Source organism: Podarcis cretensis (assembly GCF_951804945.1).
Source record: "Podarcis cretensis genome assembly, chromosome: 9".
NCBI classification, from domain to species: Eukaryota; Metazoa; Chordata; class Lepidosauria; order Squamata; family Lacertidae; genus Podarcis; species Podarcis cretensis.
The window spans coordinates 78,652,922-78,671,231 of record NC_137178.1 but is presented as its reverse complement, the minus strand read 5'-3'; the positions used below and the strand labels follow the sequence as shown (position 1 = coordinate 78,671,231).

The window sequence follows — 18,310 nt, the reverse complement described above, 5'->3', positions numbered from 1 at the left end:
TGGCCAGCAGGACTAAGCCGCTTCTGGTAACCAGAGCAGCGCACGGAAACGCCGTTTACCTTCCCGCCGGAGCGGGACCTATTTATCTACTTGCACTTTTATGTGCTTTCGAACTGCAACGCACAAAATGGAGTTTTCTCATTTCCGTTCTTGTCACAACTCATCAGAACTAAAACAAAATAAAAAAATTCCTTCCAGTAGCACCTTAAAGACCAACTAAGTTAGTTCTTGGTATGAGCTTTCGTGTGCATGCACACTTCTTCAGATACACATGCACACGAAAAGTGTGCATGCACACTTCTTCAGATACACATGCACACGAAAGCTCATACCAAGAACTAACTTAGTTGGTCTTTAAGGTGCTACTGGAAGGAATTTTTTTATTTTGTTTTGACTACGGCAGACCAACACGGCTACCTATCTGTCATCAGAACTATTACAACTTCTGTCTTAATAGCAGTTACTTACCTATTTGATCTGTGGCTGCAGATTCATTTCTTACAGCAAAATCAGCAGAGTCTGTGTTTTCTTTCAGAAACCATCTAGCATGGGAAAGGTTCAAGGAAATTAGTTTGGCCTGCCATAACAGTAATAGCAATTTTAACATCAGGTCAATTTCAACGCTCATTTGGTTATAAGAAAGGGAAACTGCACCAAAGGCAGAAATGTAGAGAAATGATGGAGCATATTAATAGAGTTTCCTGGTGATGCAAAACACCACTGTTCAAGGCACACTTAACTCTGCTGGATTGTGGCTGCTTATATATATTATCTAACTGCTGTTGCTAAATTTAGATTTGCAAGAGAGCTATGTTAAAATATTCACTGTGAAATGTTACACTTAGTTTTTAGCATATAAAGCTGATAACCTAAAGCCCTACGCACTATTCTATATAGCAATGTTTATTCCAAATGGAAAATGGCGGAGCTTTCAAGACCGCCCATTTCATCATCGGAAGCCATCAATTAAAAAAGCAAAGCAACATCAGGGCTATGCAAAACAATTCCCTGTTGCATTCAGTGAATTCTTGAGATGGCATTTGGAACATGCCTGCGAGCCATGCTTGTCTGCAGTGAGTGACCACCCATGGAAGGCTGTGCAATTCTGCCCTCTTCATGCTGGTGCTGCATGCGTGGCCAACAGTCATGGGTCAACGTGGAAGAGTCCACGTGATCCTACTGCTGCCCTCAAACATTCATTGAACAAATCCAGGGCGTCTGTGTCTTCTGAACACCTCTGCTGTTGCACACTCTTTTCATATGTTTGTTTTGTATGGTAAGCTGGCCAATCTTTTTCTTTTTCTTTTTCTAGACAAATGGCTATATTTTGTGTGCAGGTTGGATATGGCATACGTTCAAGGAGATAACAATTCTTGCCGTGCATAGAAAATGCTGTCACTTTCACTAGACATCAAAACATTTAAATATTAATCCTTCTCCATCTGCTGTAAAACTGGGGGAAATTATGAAGAAATGAGCATGTACTTTTATTACACAGTCATTTGGTGTATATTTGCAAATACATGTGCACACACAGGTGGAACTGAAAGTTAAGTTCAGAGACCTACTGATGGAACGGGATCAGGGGCTCTGGGAAGCCCTTAGCCAGGCTTCCCCCCGTTTCTTCAGGAGCTTTCTCAGTAGCGGACCAATTCAGCTGGTGAATTCCGACTCCAGTGTCCGCAGCTCTTCTCTCACTTACGTTTTCATTATGATATACAAAGAAGGTACCTTAAGAAAAAAGCTGTATTTGAAAACATATCAAGTATTTTTGCAGTCATTTTAACATGAGCCACATAAAATGAACCCCAAATGAGCCAACCCAGACCCTGTGGGAACATGAAGTACACTCTTGACCATTGTCTTTTCTTTTATGTTTGATGCTGTTAAATCAAATAAGGGGTGGTGGTGAAGGTTTTATGGTCATATTTGCAGGGGGTTGGACTAGATGACCTTTGGTGGACCCCTTCCAACTCTACAATTCTATGATTCTGTGGTTCTATGGGTTGTTGGGTTTTTGGTGTGTGGGGGGTGTGATCCTGATGTATATTGTGCTCTAGAAGGCTTAGTTTGGTCAGAATCAAGTATATGCTTCCAGAGTTAATGCTAAATACATTAAAGGTAAAGGGACCCCTGACCGCTAAGTCCAGTCGTGGCCGACTCTGGGGTTGCAGCGCTCATCTCGCTCTACTGGCCAAGGGAGCCGGCGTACAGCTTGCGGGTCATGTGGCTAGCATGACTAAGCTGCTTCTGGCAAACCAGAGCAGCGCACGGAAACGCCGTTTACCTTCCCACCGGATTGGTACCTATTTATCTACTTGCACTTTGACGTGCTTTCGAACTGCTAGGTGGGCAGGAGCAGGGACTAAGCAACGGAGGCTCACCCCATTGCGGGTCGAACCGCCGACCTTCTGATCGGCAGGTCCTAGGCTCTGTGGTTTAACCCACAGTGCCACGTGCGTAAATACATTACTTCTGGGTAAATGAGCCACCATAGCCACTAGAGGGCCGTGAAAATGTGTATCCCAGGCTCTTTAGACTCATCTGTTGTTGTTTAGTCATGTCCGACTCTTCGTGACCCCATGGACCAGAGCACGCCAGGCACTCCTGTCTTCCACTACTCATGTACTATCTGAAACCAATGGGGTGCACTGGTTGCCGGATGTGAAATATATTAGCATTATTTTTAGCTCTCCCACCCAACTATCAAGTCCTGGGCAAACAGGGGTTTCAGGAAAACCAGGCAGGGAAATGTTTCCCCCCTTCTCCCACTAACTCCCTTGCCCCGAAGAGCTGGACCCCTGGCTGGACGCTCCTCCTTCAGCTGAGAGGGGCCCCCACACCAGGACATTTTGTAATACGGAATAGTCACCATTTGTTCCCAAAGATCATCATGTAATTTAACTCCATGAATATTTAGTATTTCCGGACAATTACTAATACAAACTCAGTACCTTCTTGAATTAATAGGCCTCTGTATATCATACCAAGACATTCCTCATCAAGACTAACATCAATTCCAACTGATTCCTCTGATGAAGAGAGCCAGAAATAATCATCTAGCAACAGATTCTCCATACAATGATTTAAAAAACCTGCCAAAGAAATTTTTCAGTGTAAGTGGGGTTTTTTTTCATAAAGCCGGTAATAGCAGAAACAAGGGCAGGTAACAAGGTGTAGCTGACCTGTGAGTAGTTCCAAGATCACTGTTTTAGATTGCTGTTTTTTTATTGAAATGCATCTTATCATTTCGTAACAGTTTTATGTGAACTGTCCTGCGAGATCTTTGCCTTAAAAGGTGGCCTAGGAATAAAATATCCTGGCCAGGGCATGTTTTCGCTGGGAATAAGATTGATAATGTTTTTTTCTAATCTGCATAGTGTTTGTGTCTGCTATAACCTTTTGGAAGCAAAGACAGCAAAGGTTATTTGAACCCATTTCATCCATAAACTACTAATTCTGCCCACCCTCAATGATATGAACCCTTTAAGGGGGCTGATTTTGAAAACTAGGGCAAGAAGGCTGTGCATGTAACCTACTTTTTATGCATTTCTGAATTCAGTTCATTTGTCATAACAGAGATGAAACAAACTTTTTGCAACTAAAGAAAAAGGACTTGAAAGCAAGCGTGAAGAATAAAAACTCTATGCTCTATGCTCTTGTAACCTCAAAGTTAGATTACTGCAGCATGTTATACGTAGGGCTGCCTCTGAAGATGGTTCAGAAACTTCAGCTGGTGCAGAATTTGGCAGCCAGATTGATTACTGGGGCAAAATGATTCAGGCACATTACACCGATCCTGGCTGGACTACAGTAGCTGACAATTAGTTTTCAGGCCCAATTCAAAGTGCTGGTTCTGACCTATAAAGGCTTAAAATGGCTCAGGACCACAATACCTCAAGGACTGCCTCTTTCCATATGAATCTACCCGGACCCTGAGATCATCATCTGAGACCCTCCTTCATGTGCTTCCTCCACAAGAGGTCCGGGGGGTGGCAACGTGAGAACAGGGCCTTCTCTGCAGTGGCTCCCTGTCTGTGGAATGCTCTTCCGAGTGAAGTTCGCCTGGCGCCTTCATTTTACACCTTTAGGCACCAGGCAATGTTCCTCTTCAATCAGGCCTTTGGCTTATTAACACCCGGTGCCCTATTAAATGTGTTGCTGGATGGGGGACTGTTAGTTTGTTTTTTGTTCTTACTTTTATTATGTACTTTGTGCTTTTTATTTTGTAATTTTATGTTGTGAACCACCCTGAGATCTACAGATGAAGGGCAGGGTATAATAGAATAAAATAAAATAAATAAAATATCATTGTCATCGTCATCATAGTGCTCAATTATGTACTTTTAGTTTATGACACCCATCTTCAGCCAAACAGAAATGGAGAGTTTACAGTCCTCAGTTTTATCTAGTGGAAGCTATGCTGATAAATATTTCATCCTTACAAGTGTTTTCACTTTGAGTAATGAGTAAAGATGTTGAAAACCCTTCCATTTTCAAGCCCTTTGGTACCTGTAAAAATCCAACAGCATGTTTCCAAAAAAGAAAGCAGAAAAAATAGCAAGCATTGAAAAAATCTGGTTTATATTTCTTACTATGAAGAAATGTACTGTGAGGACTTATATTTACAATAGCAACAATCACAAAAAAAATCTTAGCTTTCCTATAGGCAGAAGTGCTTTACCAAGGGAATAATAAGTTACAAACTTCCAGATTTCTTCAAAGGTCCAAAATGTCACCACTATTAGTTGGTCTTCACTGTGAATGGACAGCAGCCTGGCAGACAACTCCTAAGGAAGGCAAAAACACCCATGTGATGCTGATTGTTGCTTTTGACTAAATTTATATCCTGTCCTTCCTCCAAGGGTGCCTAGGGCAGTGAACAAGTGATGAAACAATACAAATTCTGTGAAACATTTTTAAAATATAGATATACATTTAAAAACAGTTCCAATACAGATGAAGACAATACATATATGTGAGTCCTATGGAAGGAACCAGTTAAATCATATTTGAGCTAAAAGAGAAAAAGCCATGGTGGAAATAATTAAACCACAAGTTTGCCCCAAGAGAAACAGACCTACGGAAGCTACATTAGTGATTGGGGTGAGAAAGAGCAACCCAGCTGCACCGAGTAAAGCAAAAAAGCATACATGTATTTTGCAACTAGGGCTTTTTTTCCTAGAAAAAGGGGTGCCAGAACTCGGTTCTGGTGAGTTCCAGCTGGAAAGAAAAGCCCTGCATGTGTTAATAGGAATGTAAGTTGAGTGGTCAATGTACACAACTGGCCATTGTGCAGAGTCACCAGGTTTCAGAGAAGGTGCACATAATCCTGCAAGTTTATCTTTGAGATCACCTTATGCCATATCTGCCACCAGACCATTTCGATTTGTGGAACTGGCACTGCTACAGGTGCCACATAATAATTGTTCAGTGTTCGAAAGAAATCAATCTTTTAGCGTGCCAGCACTCACAATTTGAGACGCCCTGCCTACTGACATCAGGCGAGCATCTCCATTGGACTTTTCTCAGTGCCTACTAAAAACATTTTTGTTTAGACAAAGCCTAACCAGATATGCAGAATGTTCACATATATTTCAATCCATTTTTAGCTTATTGCTCTTTTAATTAATTTAATCTGAACATTTTAAATAATTTTAAATGTTTTTTATTGATCATTGTATTGTTTTGTAAATTGCTTTGAGATTTTTTTATTTTTTTTATTTTATAATCAAGTGGTATATAAATTGTATGAAACAAACAAACCTTTCGTGAAGAGAGAATTGCATATTCCCAGTCAATATACATAATTTCCAACAGTCTTGGGAAATGAGCATATATTTACTGAGTTTTATACATTCTCCAGATATGATGCATAATCTCCAAAGGGAATAAAAATAAATAAAATATTGTCCGGTAGCCCCTTATAAACTAAGGTGCAACTGGACCATTTTTTTATTATTTTTATTTTTATTTCAACTGCGTCAGACCAACATGGCTACCCACCTGAATCTAGAATCTCCAAAGAGGTTTGGGCATGTGTCAATTGCATTTGGTACATTTGCTGGGTAATATGCACATTGTCTGGTTAGTATGCAGAGTCTCCAAGAAACATGCCATTTTCTATTTCTTGTTCAGAAGTGCACTCCCTGGGCTGCTTCAGTGCCAATCTATAATCTTACATGGGCCACAACATACCCAGCCAAGCTGCAGGAAAAAGAAGTGGGGGCCCTCTAGATAAATCCTAAATTTTGTCTGCAGTCCAGGTCCCTTCTCACCAACCTGACCTGGATGCTCCACTCAGGTGAGCAGCACAAGGGGCAGTGAAGAGGAAGGAAAGTTTTAACCAGCAGAGGCAAAGAAGGCTGGACTTGGACTTGGACTAATCTTTCAGCAGTGGACTGAGCCAGAAATGGCAGTGGGAAGGATTAGCGGTACTTTACACCCTTTCTCTCGCAGACCTCTTGCCTGGTTAAATATCCCTTCCCTGCATTTCCCTATGATAACCGGGCCCCTTGCTACTATTAAACTTTTTCCTAAACTTAATAGCAGCGGTGGTGGGGATGCATCAGAATGATGGCAGGGGGAGGGAAGGTTTAAACTTTCCTTTCCCTGCAATTCCCCTTGTGTGGCTCAGCTGTCTGGGGAGCAGCTGAGAGGGGGGGGGAGAGAGCAGGACTGCGGGGGTGGGGTGGGGAGGAGCTAATCTTCATCCAGAGACGACCTTCCTGCTGCTCGTCTGATCAGACGGCACATCGCAATAGTCCTTCTTGGGTTGAATTGTGAGGAAAGTGGGGTGGGTGTGGAAACGCCTCCTGGGAAGCAAAGTGGGCGGAAAGAGATTCATATCTGTGCCAGGCGCCTGAAAGCAGCAAGTGAGCCTGTGAATAACCCTCCTCTCAGGCCATTTAGGGCTTTCAAAGATGAATACTATAACTGGCCTGAGAATACAGCAGGTGCTGTTATTTCAGCTTTATAGCATTCTAAGCGTTGGCAGCCAAGTTGACAGCTTTGCTTTATCATAAAGCATCAAGAAATAAGGTTGACTTCAGCTACAGAGCTAAAATTATTTGCCCCTTAAGTTGTGACCATTTTGTGCTTTGCAGGTAACAGAGACAGGGATGCCCAGCCATATTTTCTACACGAAGGATAGCAGGCTGTGCAAAAACAATTCCCATGGCTTATTATAGATCCTGGAAGCTTAATTTTGTGGCACTGAAGGCAATTGTGGATAATAACTGGTTGTAAATGACTTACACAGAAAACTGCCCTGGCTTTTTTGTCATCGTTTTCCAGAAGACGAAGTCGTCCTCTCAGATAACCCTGCAGCTGAGAGTCAGGAAGCCCAGTCTTACATCTTACCATGGTTATCTTCAGGGGTAAATCTGAAAATATGTGTTTGGTAGACTGTGAATATGAACATATGATTAACCTACCTTATACTGAAGTCAGATTACTTCATCTAGCTTAGAACTGTCTACTTTGATTGGCAGTGGCTTGCAGATGCCTCTTCCTTTTGCAAAAGGATATGTGAATACTTGCAGTATTTCACTTTTTTATTATGAAAGACAAGGAATAAAGACTATATACTATATATACTAAATATAAATAAATTAATGTGGTAAAAATTAGAATACCAACAGTAGTACAGTTCTATGCGTATTAACTCAGAAGTAAGTACCGCTATGGAACTTAAAAAGGTAAAGGTACCCCTGCCCGTACGGGCCAGTCATGTCCGACTCTAGGGTTGTGCGCCCATCTCACTTAAGAGGCCGGGGGCCAGCGCTGTCCGGAGACACTTCCGGGTCACGTGGCCAGCGTGACGAAGCTGCTCTGGCGAGCCAGCACCAGCGCAGCACACGGAAACGCTCTTTACCTTCCCACTATAAAGCGGTCCCTATTTATCTACTTGCACTTAAGGGTGCTTTCGAACTGCTAGGTGGGCAGGAGCTGGGACCGAAAGACAGGAGCTCACCCCGCCGCGGGGATTTGAACTGCCGACCATGCGATCGGCAAGCCCTAGGCACTGAGGTTTTACCCACAGTGCCACCCGCGTCTCTTACTATGGAACTTACTTCCAAGTAATTGTACCTATCTAAAACATCAGAAATGTCAAAAAGATATTTTCATCATGTATAGCAGAAATATTCCATTGTTAAAAATGTGTTGAATAATATTATGAGCAGAAACACTGGGAATTTAAGTAATGAAGCATGCAGAGTAATCTCCTGAACCACAGCCAGTTGAATGCAAGCTGAATGCATTCATGAATGCAAATTATCCCCTTACTTAACAGAACTTCAATTGAGACACTCCTTTTTCTAAGAACAAAACCAAATAAATAATAAGTCACCCCTGTGATTTTCCCTTTTAGACTGCAATGCTACCATAATTGACATAGTTTCACTGGCAACATATGAGTATTGAAGCAGATTGAACTATTCTTCTTCTTCTTCAGGTATCTGAAGAGGTATGCATGCACACAAAAGCTCATACCAGTAACAAACTTAGTTGGTCTCTAAGGTGCTACTGGAATTTTTTTTTAATTTTATTATTATTATTGTTGTTATTATTATTATATGTTTGAGGGTTGAGGAGAGGCGAAACAACTGGAGGACGTTAACAGGCCTTACCTTTTTGCTGCTGCTGCTGCTGCAATGCAATTCTCTCATTCACACTGGACAAAGGCACAAGCTTGCAAGGAGAGGTGCTCTCTCCCAGTAGCTCAGCGTTCGCTTCCCAGCTGGTTTTCTGCTTGGGTTGCAGGTGTGAGGGAGAGATGCAAGGATTCTTTCCCTCTGTGACAGCATCATACTCAGAAACAGATGTGTCAAATTGTTCTTCTCCTGTTGCTACTGAGGACTCCATCTTTTTCAGGTACTACCAGCTCTATAAAAAGCAAATTACCACACAAACTCTGTTGGTGTCGCTGACGTGATATAGTATTGTGGCTATGAGACTGAGCTACCACTTCCACTAAAGAACTCAAGAAAATGTCTCTCATGAGAAAAAGAATTTGTTTCTAGACAAGTCACAGCTGCAGAAGTCCAAGACTATATTAAGGTGGATTGAGTGGCTAATAATAACAAGAACATTAAAAGCATCTAATATGGTGAAGGTACCTTTGGATCAATCAGTGACTGTTGGTATTGTTCAGCAATTGATGGCTGAACAATTAAAAATGATCTGATCAATGTTTGATGAAAATGAAGAAAATGAACCAGATGATAATGGAAAAAAGGAGTCAGAGGAATATGAGGCAGAAAATGGAAATGGGGAATACACAGAGGCCCCAGACCAAACTGATGAAAAGTTGGCAGGACTAGATCAAGAAATGATCAAATGGAAGGAACCTGGTGGTCATGTGGAAAGGGAAAGGGAAATGGAGATGACCTCCATACAAGGATTTAGAGGAGAAGTAGAAGATAAAGTCACAAATGATTTGGATAACTATCTGGATATAGTGTTGATGAAGTGAAGAGCAGAAAAAAAGCTTTCAGTCTTCATTCCCGGCCTTTTTTTAGTTTTAGCAGAGAGAAAGTACTTTGCATACAATCTGGAGTGAATTAAGAGAATGTTGCTATTAAAAAGACTGGGGAAAATAAAAATGGAAGGTCTAAGAGGTGGAGATTGGATACCATCGTAAACACAACAGGACACGGAGCTGAACATATGGATCTGGATATGAACAAGCAGATATATAATGAGAAACAAAAATAGAATACTGGTCCAATGTGTGATCTTAGCGGAGGGACTATGGACATGGATAGAATGATTTAGTATTATTCAGTATGATGTGGGGAATTAATAAAGGTAAAATTAAAATGGTTAAAATTCATCAATAATAATAATAATGGGTGGTGGTTCTTCTTTGGATCAAAGCTGGTTTGGAGGAAAACACATCAAAATGCAGTATTTCATATGATACAGGATATGGGTTGCTGCTAACACTGTGGGTACACATCTTCCCAAAGTAGTGCTGGGATCACCCTGGACCGGATGGGCGTATGGACACAGTCCTAGTTATAGTTGCCACCTGACCCCCAGGACCAAGGCAGGATCCAGGAGCACCCTTAAGCCGCTGATCTTTCAAGAAGCCCCGTATATTTTAAAGTAAGCAACCCCCATCCAGAACAGGCTGCGCAGCTAATCCTGGATTAGTTCTCCTATTGCACCTCTCTGTCTTTACACGATTAAACCTCCGCTTGTTAATCCACATCCAATTAATCATTGCTCCCAGATAAAAAAAATTAGACTTCTGCTGTCTCTCTGGAATCAAAAGAAAAGGAGAGATACAGCCAAGGCTCATAACCATATTCCTATTTATGGCACCCCATCCTGCACCCAGAAGAGAGCTGCTTTTCAGCAGCAAACACCAGAAACCCAACTAAATGTATGCCATCAATTGCCAAGGATTTGCTGGGGTGCATTTGGAGGGAAGAAGCAGGAGATGGGGGGGAGGGGCTGTTTCATCCTTTCCCGGCTGCCGTATTCCCTTTTCCCCCTTATTAACCTACAACTGGGAGAAAGTGGCCAGGGAAATAAACTTTCAATAGTAAATTGCCCCCTCCCGCTGCTTCTCCTTAATTATAAAATGGCCCCCACTTTGCACACCCATGGTAGACACCAACTGGGAAGCTTTTGTTTACAGTTGTCATTCAGCTTTCATTCTGTTAACCCCCAAACTACACCAGCTGTCATTTTGACCTACATGGATAGGGGGAAAGACAGTGTAAAGTGTGCATATGGAAGTGTGGGGGAATGACTTAGGACTTAAGGGTTCATTGGATTTCATATTCTAGGAAGAGAAAATAATCTATCCTGTGCAAATTCCTGAAAAGCTGAGTTTTACATCAGTTTGCCATTCCCGCCCACCCCCCCAGGCACTGCAACTATTTTATTTTACAGACTAACCCCCTTCTCTTCTCTTCTCATGCATTCAGTCTTCCTGCAAAAAGCTGCGTTAGTTGCCCAGTATCTGAAATAGCCGCAGAGAGGGCCAGCCCAAGACATTTTGCTAGTTGAAGCAGAACGCCAAATGGTGCCTCACCCCAACCCCACGTTAAGGTCAAAGGACCATAGTAGGGAAAGTTATGTTGGCACTTGAGGCAGAAAAATCTCACAAGTGCCTCTTCCCGACAGTCAAAATACAACAACAACAAAATTAGAATAGCTAACAATTTGTTGCCCTTGTTCTGAAGTAAACACCTCACTCTGCCTAATGATAGGGTCGGCCCCATGAGAGCCACAGAACTGAATCAAAACACACAAACAGAAAGTCTGAGAGAGAGTACACCTACCTCCCAGCCTTGCTGGTTCCTAATTTTCACTTCAGCAACATAAGGCACATTTTACCAGTTTGTTCCAACCAATTCCCGATACATCCTTTCCTGTTTGAACCTCCCCCCACTTCTCTTTTCCTGTTGGCTCACATCTGATCTGGACAGTTTAGCTAACTCTGCAAGTTAGTTGACCATTAACAGACACTCTTAATCTTAGAGTCTCTTCTTTAAAACTGACTTGTTGCTCTTTGCCTGTTGAAATCCTGAACTCCAAGTTAGCAGATTATATCCTTTTTATTGCTTTCAGCTTTTAGAACCAGCGCATCACTCAAGGGGCAGACTTCAGCTTTGCTTTTGCCTCCTGCAATCAACAGCAGAATAAATGGAGGGGCTCAAGTCTTCTTGACCAACAGCTCAGGCTGGAAGCCCTTCCCCAGGCCCTGCCAAGGGGGGCTCCCATGTTTACTCATTGGTGAGAAAAATGCCAGTGTTCAGGAACCTGTCTTCTCACTTCATATATCCTAGGGTGGAAGCCTTTGCACAGAAAACAGGCACTGTGCTGAGCCCTGGATCAAATTAAGCCCTAATAGGATCAATGATGGAACCACAATGGTTAAAAACATTTAACATATTGGCTATAATCCAGCCAAATCACAACATAGTAAAGTAAAGGTGCAAGTCAGAGTGACACACAAGCAGCTCAGCAATGTTAGCACAGTTCCACTGGGTGTGCCAAAGGAACAATCACTGCATAAAAGGTCCTCTCTGACACATGGTCACCAACTTCATAGACCTAGGCAGCGGACACACCAAGAAGGCCTCTAGCAGTCTGGATGGTATGGGTGCACATGGTCCATCACATAGCTCAGGCCCGTTTAGGGTTTTATAGCTTAAGCACTTTAAAATGGGCCAAGAAACATAGCAGAAGTCAGTGTGTAGCTGGTATAATACAGGAACTGGTGAAGCTAACTGTTGTGCACCCATTAGGACTGTGGCAGCCACAATCTGAACCAGCTGAAGTTTCCAGACTGCCTCTAAAAGCAGCCGCACATAAAATGCATTACAGGAGTACAGTATGAACATGACCAGAGCATGGATCCCTGTGGCTAGGTCTACCTTCTCTAGAAACGTCTGCAGTTGGGTGAAGCTAATAAAACAATCCTGGCTACCAGATTTAAATGTTTCTATGTTTAATGTTTAATTATGCTTTTATGTATGTTAGAAGGCACCCAGAGGGGCTGGGGAAACCCAGTCAGATGGGTGGAGTGCAAATAATGATGATGATGATGATAACAACAACAACAACAACAACAACAACAACAACAACAACCAACATTACCTGGGCTTCCCCAGTCAGGAGCACACAAACTTGTGACCCAGGGCTCTTACAATCAGTCTTCCTGACCAATGTAGTTTTTCTCAGTCTGGAACCATTCATGCTCACCTAGATTGAGTCCACATGGGTGGGTGTGGTTACTTACTACGCATTTGAAAACCCTCCCCTTGATAAGGTTAAATCATTACTAACACAACAATGTAAGGTGATGCCTAAACATCAGGCTCATGTGACCAACTCCTTAATGACCACAATAAAATTAATGCTGAAGACCAGATTCAATTCAACTCAGGGCTTATCTACCCGTAATCTTTTTCTGCTGCTTTCTTCTGGGGAAAACTGCTCTTTAGTGCTCAATCGGAGCAAACAGCAATTCGGGTTTTCTCCAGGTTGATGTTTGCTCCGGCTGAGCACAGAAGAGCAAGTTTTCCCTGGGAAAGGAGTGGGGCAAGGGGGAAACCGCTCAGAGTTGTGCTTTCTAGACACAGAACAAGCGGAAATGTAGATGAGCCTTCACAAGGGGTCTTCTTTAGTGGTCAATGAATATACAAGTCATAATGTTGTCACTGGAAGTAATTAATTTGACTGATCTATATAGAATGTATAATAGTTAATTGCAGCCCTAATTTATGTTACTCTATAACTTTCTGACTCATAGGTCATATTTGGCCCAGCAGGGGTCCCAATTTCACCCACAAGGCCATTTCCCAAAAACTATTTGATTTTAAGTGAATTGCCATCTCATCCAAATTTTGGTCAGGTGGTCATCTGGTCAAGTTATGCTGTTACTGAGAAGGGGGCAGAGGTCAAGAAAATTTAAATTAGACACATGTATGATTGATTTTGGCCTTTTCTAGCAACTATCACATCTTCTGCTTTCATAAATACTACTAGAAGGAATACAATTTTAAAAATCATAATTTGACTCCAGACTTAGGGCTTGTCTACATTCAAGCATTATTTAGCTGTTGATTGACTTTCCCCTTATCTGAGTTAGACAAGAGTGATCTACACTCACATATATTTCCGTTCATAACAGTAGGCTTCCCCTTCTAATGTGCTGGTTCTATTATGCCTAAAAAAACATCAAGAGGGCATGCAAAGAGGGCTTTTTTGTGTGTGTGTTAAACCCACTCAAAAGTGTGCAGAAGCACATAGGCAATTGTAAATTTTCTTGTGTGGTTTTCTGAGAGATGAAATGAAAGGGGGAGTGAACTAGGACGAGTTACAAGCACCCCCAGAAAAGAAATAATTGAGCAAGTAGTGGGCATGGAAAGAGTAGCAGAAAGTGACGATTGATTCCCCCCACCCCCCGCCACCAAAAAACCCCTCACCAAAACAAATAGTATGAAGCCCCATTTCCCCCAACTTATTGGATTAACCCTGCATTAGGTAAACCTAAATTTTCAGGAGGGGAGCATAAAGATTTGTGTTTGAGGGTAATATAAGATGGACTATGCAAATTAAATGCGAATACAAACCGTAAACTCCAGTGCAGCCAAACCCTAACAGTCCAAGTTAGCCCCATTGAGTTCAACTGTATTCAATTACAAGCATTTATTTACAGGACTACAGTCTGTTTGTTGCCCTTAGGCCCAATGAAATCAATGTGAAAAGAATGTCAGGTCTATCCTTTTTCGTTGATTTCAGGAGGCATTGTGTGCAAAAAAGCATACACACACTATACCTTGAAATCACATTTGTGTTACCCTTTTCCTCCTCAAAGAATTCTGGGCACTATCATTGACCCCTCACAGAGATATAATTTCCATAAATCCTTTACAAACTAAGGTACCCAGAATTCTTTGAGGAAAATATGCTTCAAATGTATAATAATAATAATAATAATAATAATAATAATATGCCACCCATCTGATTGGATTGCCCCAGCTACTCTGGGCATCTCCCAACAAAATATTAAAACACACACAAAAGACCTCAACAGAAAGCATAGTGTGTGCATAGTTTTTGATGACCTGGAAGCTGTCTGCGGACAAATGCCGGCTCCCTCGGCCAGTAAAGCGAGATGAGCACCGCAACCCCAGAGTCGTCCGCAACTGGACTTAATGGTCAGGGGTCCCATTACCATTACAAACCAGGGGTCAGCAACCTTTTTCAGCTGGTCCACCGTCCCTCAGACTATATTTTTTTGGGGGGGGAAATAATGAATTCCTATGCCCCACAAATAACCCCGAGATGCATTTTAAATAAAAGGACACTTATGTAAAGACACAGATTCCTGGACCGTCCGCAGGCCGGATTTAGAAGGCAATTGAGCCGGATTCGGCCCCTGGGCCTTAGTTTGCCTACCCATGCTCTAAACCCATATTAGGAAGATGTATATCCCCTTTATGTTTAAGATCACAAGCTGTATGTGATATTCCGTTCTCATTCTACTCAGGATCCAGGTCCAGCTATCACTTGGCTCTTTCTACATAAAAACAAATACTCAAAACATGTCCACCTACAATCCCTTTTGGATAGTTTGATGCATTTAGGTTTCTTTTGAAAGGAAGCTGAGATATGCATGACATATGAGTGGGGGAAAGAGAACATTTCCTTTTATTGTTTTCTTCAGGGCCAGCACAGCTTCCTGCTTCACTGTGTCTGCATGGTCAGCTGAATATGCAGCGGATTTTCAGATGCAGCCATCTGAAACACCCTTGTGGAGTGCAGTGGTTAGAGCAGGGGTAGGCAACCTAGGGCCCGGGGGCCGGATGCAGCCCAATCGCCTTCTCAATCCAGCCCGCGGACAGTCCGGGAATCAGTGTGCTTTTACATCAGTAGAATGTGTCCTTTTATTTAAAATGCATCTCTGGGTTATTTGTGGGGCATAGGAATTCGTTCATTTTTTTCCCTTCAAAATATCCTCACAGAACTCTAGCCCAATGGGTGCCATTAATTTTGAAATTATTTTAGAATGATTTTAGAATGCTGTGTTATTTTGAATGTTGTTAGCCGCTCTGAGCCCGGCTTCGGCTGGGGAGGGCAGGATATAAACAAATTATTATTATTATTATTATTATTATTATTATTATTATTATTATTATCATCCTCTGTTCATCTATTTACTGGTTGTCCTTTTAGTGAGAGTCATTATTTATGTATTTAATTGTTTTATTATGATATAACCCATCCTGGGACTTTGAGTGAAGAACAGGTAATAAACGTTTCTTTTTTAAAAAATCTGCAAAGGTTTGAGATTTTGAATCTGAAAGGTGGGGACTGGGGGAGAATTAAGTGTGCCTGGAACCAGTGGATTTAATAGAACGGCGGGCCGGATTAGGCCCCCTAAACTGACTTTGGACATGGCTGCTCCATAAACACCTGAGGAAGCCACTGGGAAAACTGAAGTAGGGCAGTCTTCCTTCTGGGTTAGTAAATGAGGAACACTTTTGTTTCTGACTCTGCCAACTGCTAGCATGCAACCCAAAAGATTTTCCCCCAAGGAAAATGCACCTTAAAAATGTTTGCCCACCTCTGCCTTACTGTGTTCTGAAAAAAGAAAAATAGGTCTGACATAAGATGACACATCTACATGTTACAAGAAAAAACTCTCACTCAATATAGTGTAATTTAATTACTGGTGGGTAGGGAAATAATGTATGGCATAAAACATTTATTTCCCCTCTGTCTGAATCCATTTTTTTAAATGAAAAGGGGAAGATGTACACCTTTCAGTACTGAAGCTGAAGAATGTGCAGTCAGATACAATAATGTTTATTGTGATGTTCCACAACAATGTGCATTCAAAGCATGTTAATAGAACGCATATTAAATTATTTCTCCCCAATCTAGATCTCCCTTCATACAAGCTGCATTAATAATAATAATAATAATAATAATAACAATAATTTATTTATTTATTTATTTATTTATACCCCACCCTTCCCAGCCAAGACCGGGCTCAGGGCGGCTAACAACTGATAATAAAAACAAGTTGATTAAAATACAATTTAAAAGATTAGGATACAACATTAAAACATTAGGGTGCAGCCTCTTCACAGGAGGAGAAAGGAAAAAGAAAGAGGGGGAGGGAATCAAACTGATTCGACGCCAAAGGCCAGGCGAAACAACTCTGTCTTACGGGCCCTGTGGAAAGAAATCAGATCCCGCAGGGCCCTGGTCTCATGAGACAGCGTGTTCCACCAGGCCGGAGCCATCACTGAAAAGGCCCTGGCTCTGGTTGAGGCTAATCTGACTTCCTTAGGGCCTGGGACCTCTAGGGCGTTGCTATTTATGGACCTTAAGGTCCTCCGTGGGGCATACCAAGAGAGGCAGTCCCGTAGGTACGCGGGTCCTAGGCCGTGAAGGAAGATTTGCTCCATCTGGAAGGCCATGCAAGTATCTGTATGAAAAATAGAGATCATAGACACACCAACATCTTGTCTAGTTGTCCCTTAAAACTGTGGGATTCATCCAGCCTCATATAACCAACATGTTTAACTTTAATTAATGCATGTAGGGGTTAAGACCATAGAGTAAGCTGTCCTGTCAGGCTTAGCTAGGTCACACCCCCTCACCGCGGGAAGACAGGTTACTTAACTCTTTGTTCTCTTCCATTTTCTCTCTTCAGCCATGTCACCCTACCCTGCTCTAAGATCAGACCACATGGCTTTAGCAAGTCATCTTAGTATTTCTATACAAAAATTTTAGAAACTCTTACAACTTTTTAAAACGATGTTGTTCTGCCTGCTTTTTTCTTGCTGCTGCATGGAAAAGCACATCAATCTGACCTCTGAAAAAATTGTCAGTAAACCATTTTTAACTTACCGAACCCGTGGTCTCTTTCTATATTAAGGGAAGTGAGAAACTTAGGAAAGAAACTTAGAAGAGGATATTTTAAAGGTCTAACAGCATATATTTCCAGTATTTTACTTTACTGCGTGTTTTGTGATTGTAAATATCTGCTACGGCTCTCTCACCACAGAAATCTTGCAGGCAATAACTCTGGCGTCATCTAGCAACTCACTTCTTTATGGTAGTTTTAAGGAACTGCTCCAAGTGGCTACCATTGCACCATAGATTCTTAAAGACTTCCCCATGTAGCAGTTACAAACCAAGCAGCACACTGGAAGCAAAATAATCTGACTCCATCTGCAATACTCCCTACCACAAACCCTAAAAGCAGTGAATGACGTCAGCCCTTATATTGATCCATACTATATTAATCCGTATTATATTAATCCAGTCATGCTGGTTCAAGCATATATCTGGAAATAAGTCCCATTCCAATCTTAAATTCAGATGCACTTTCATAATTCACATCCAAAATAAGATTAAAAAATTGGACCCATTTAAGCCATATGTTTTGACGAAACTCACAAGTAGGACATGTAAACAATAGCTCTCCTGCTTCTTGTTCCCAGGTGCTAGTCAGAGAGAGGCAGCCATCTCAGGTGAGAGGTACTAAAGAGCGGCAGCTAAAGAGTATTGGAGGAGGGAGCGCTATATGTCATGGGCCCTCCCTACTATGCTAGTTTGCTGCCCTCAAGCGCAGTGAAGATGCTGTCCTATTCCCACTGTCAAATAAATTCTGTGTACACACTATACTTTTAAAGCACAATATCCCCCCCCCAAAAAAACCCCTTATCCTGGGCACTGTGAGGTAAACTCTAAGCCAGGGGTCCCCAAACTAAGGCCCGCGGGCCAGATAAGGCCCGAGGGACTCGTTTATCCGGCCTGCAGTGAC

At 42.0% G+C, this 18,310-nt stretch overlaps 1 protein-coding gene across 8 annotated transcripts in view; it reads right to left on the bottom strand.

Annotated features, from left to right (window-relative positions):
- The window catches only part of SH3TC1 (SH3 domain and tetratricopeptide repeats 1), a 41,456-nt gene that overhangs the window by 18,138 nt on the left and 5,008 nt on the right, over positions 1-18,310 (bottom strand). For 2 of the 8 annotated variants that reach the window (XM_079991509.1, XM_079991511.1), the window contains exons 2-7: positions 8,634-8,889; positions 7,258-7,385; positions 4,685-4,790; positions 2,955-3,095; positions 1,569-1,731; positions 469-542 (exon numbers count right to left, since the gene is read on the bottom strand). In XM_079991509.1, coding sequence (XP_079847635.1) covers positions 469-542; positions 1,569-1,731; positions 2,955-3,095; positions 4,685-4,790; positions 7,258-7,385; positions 8,634-8,868 — 847 coding nt within the window. In that variant the 5' untranslated portion in view covers positions 8,869-8,889. The other 6 variants (XR_013842679.1, XM_079991512.1, XM_079991508.1 and 3 more) reach the window with 6 other exon arrangements.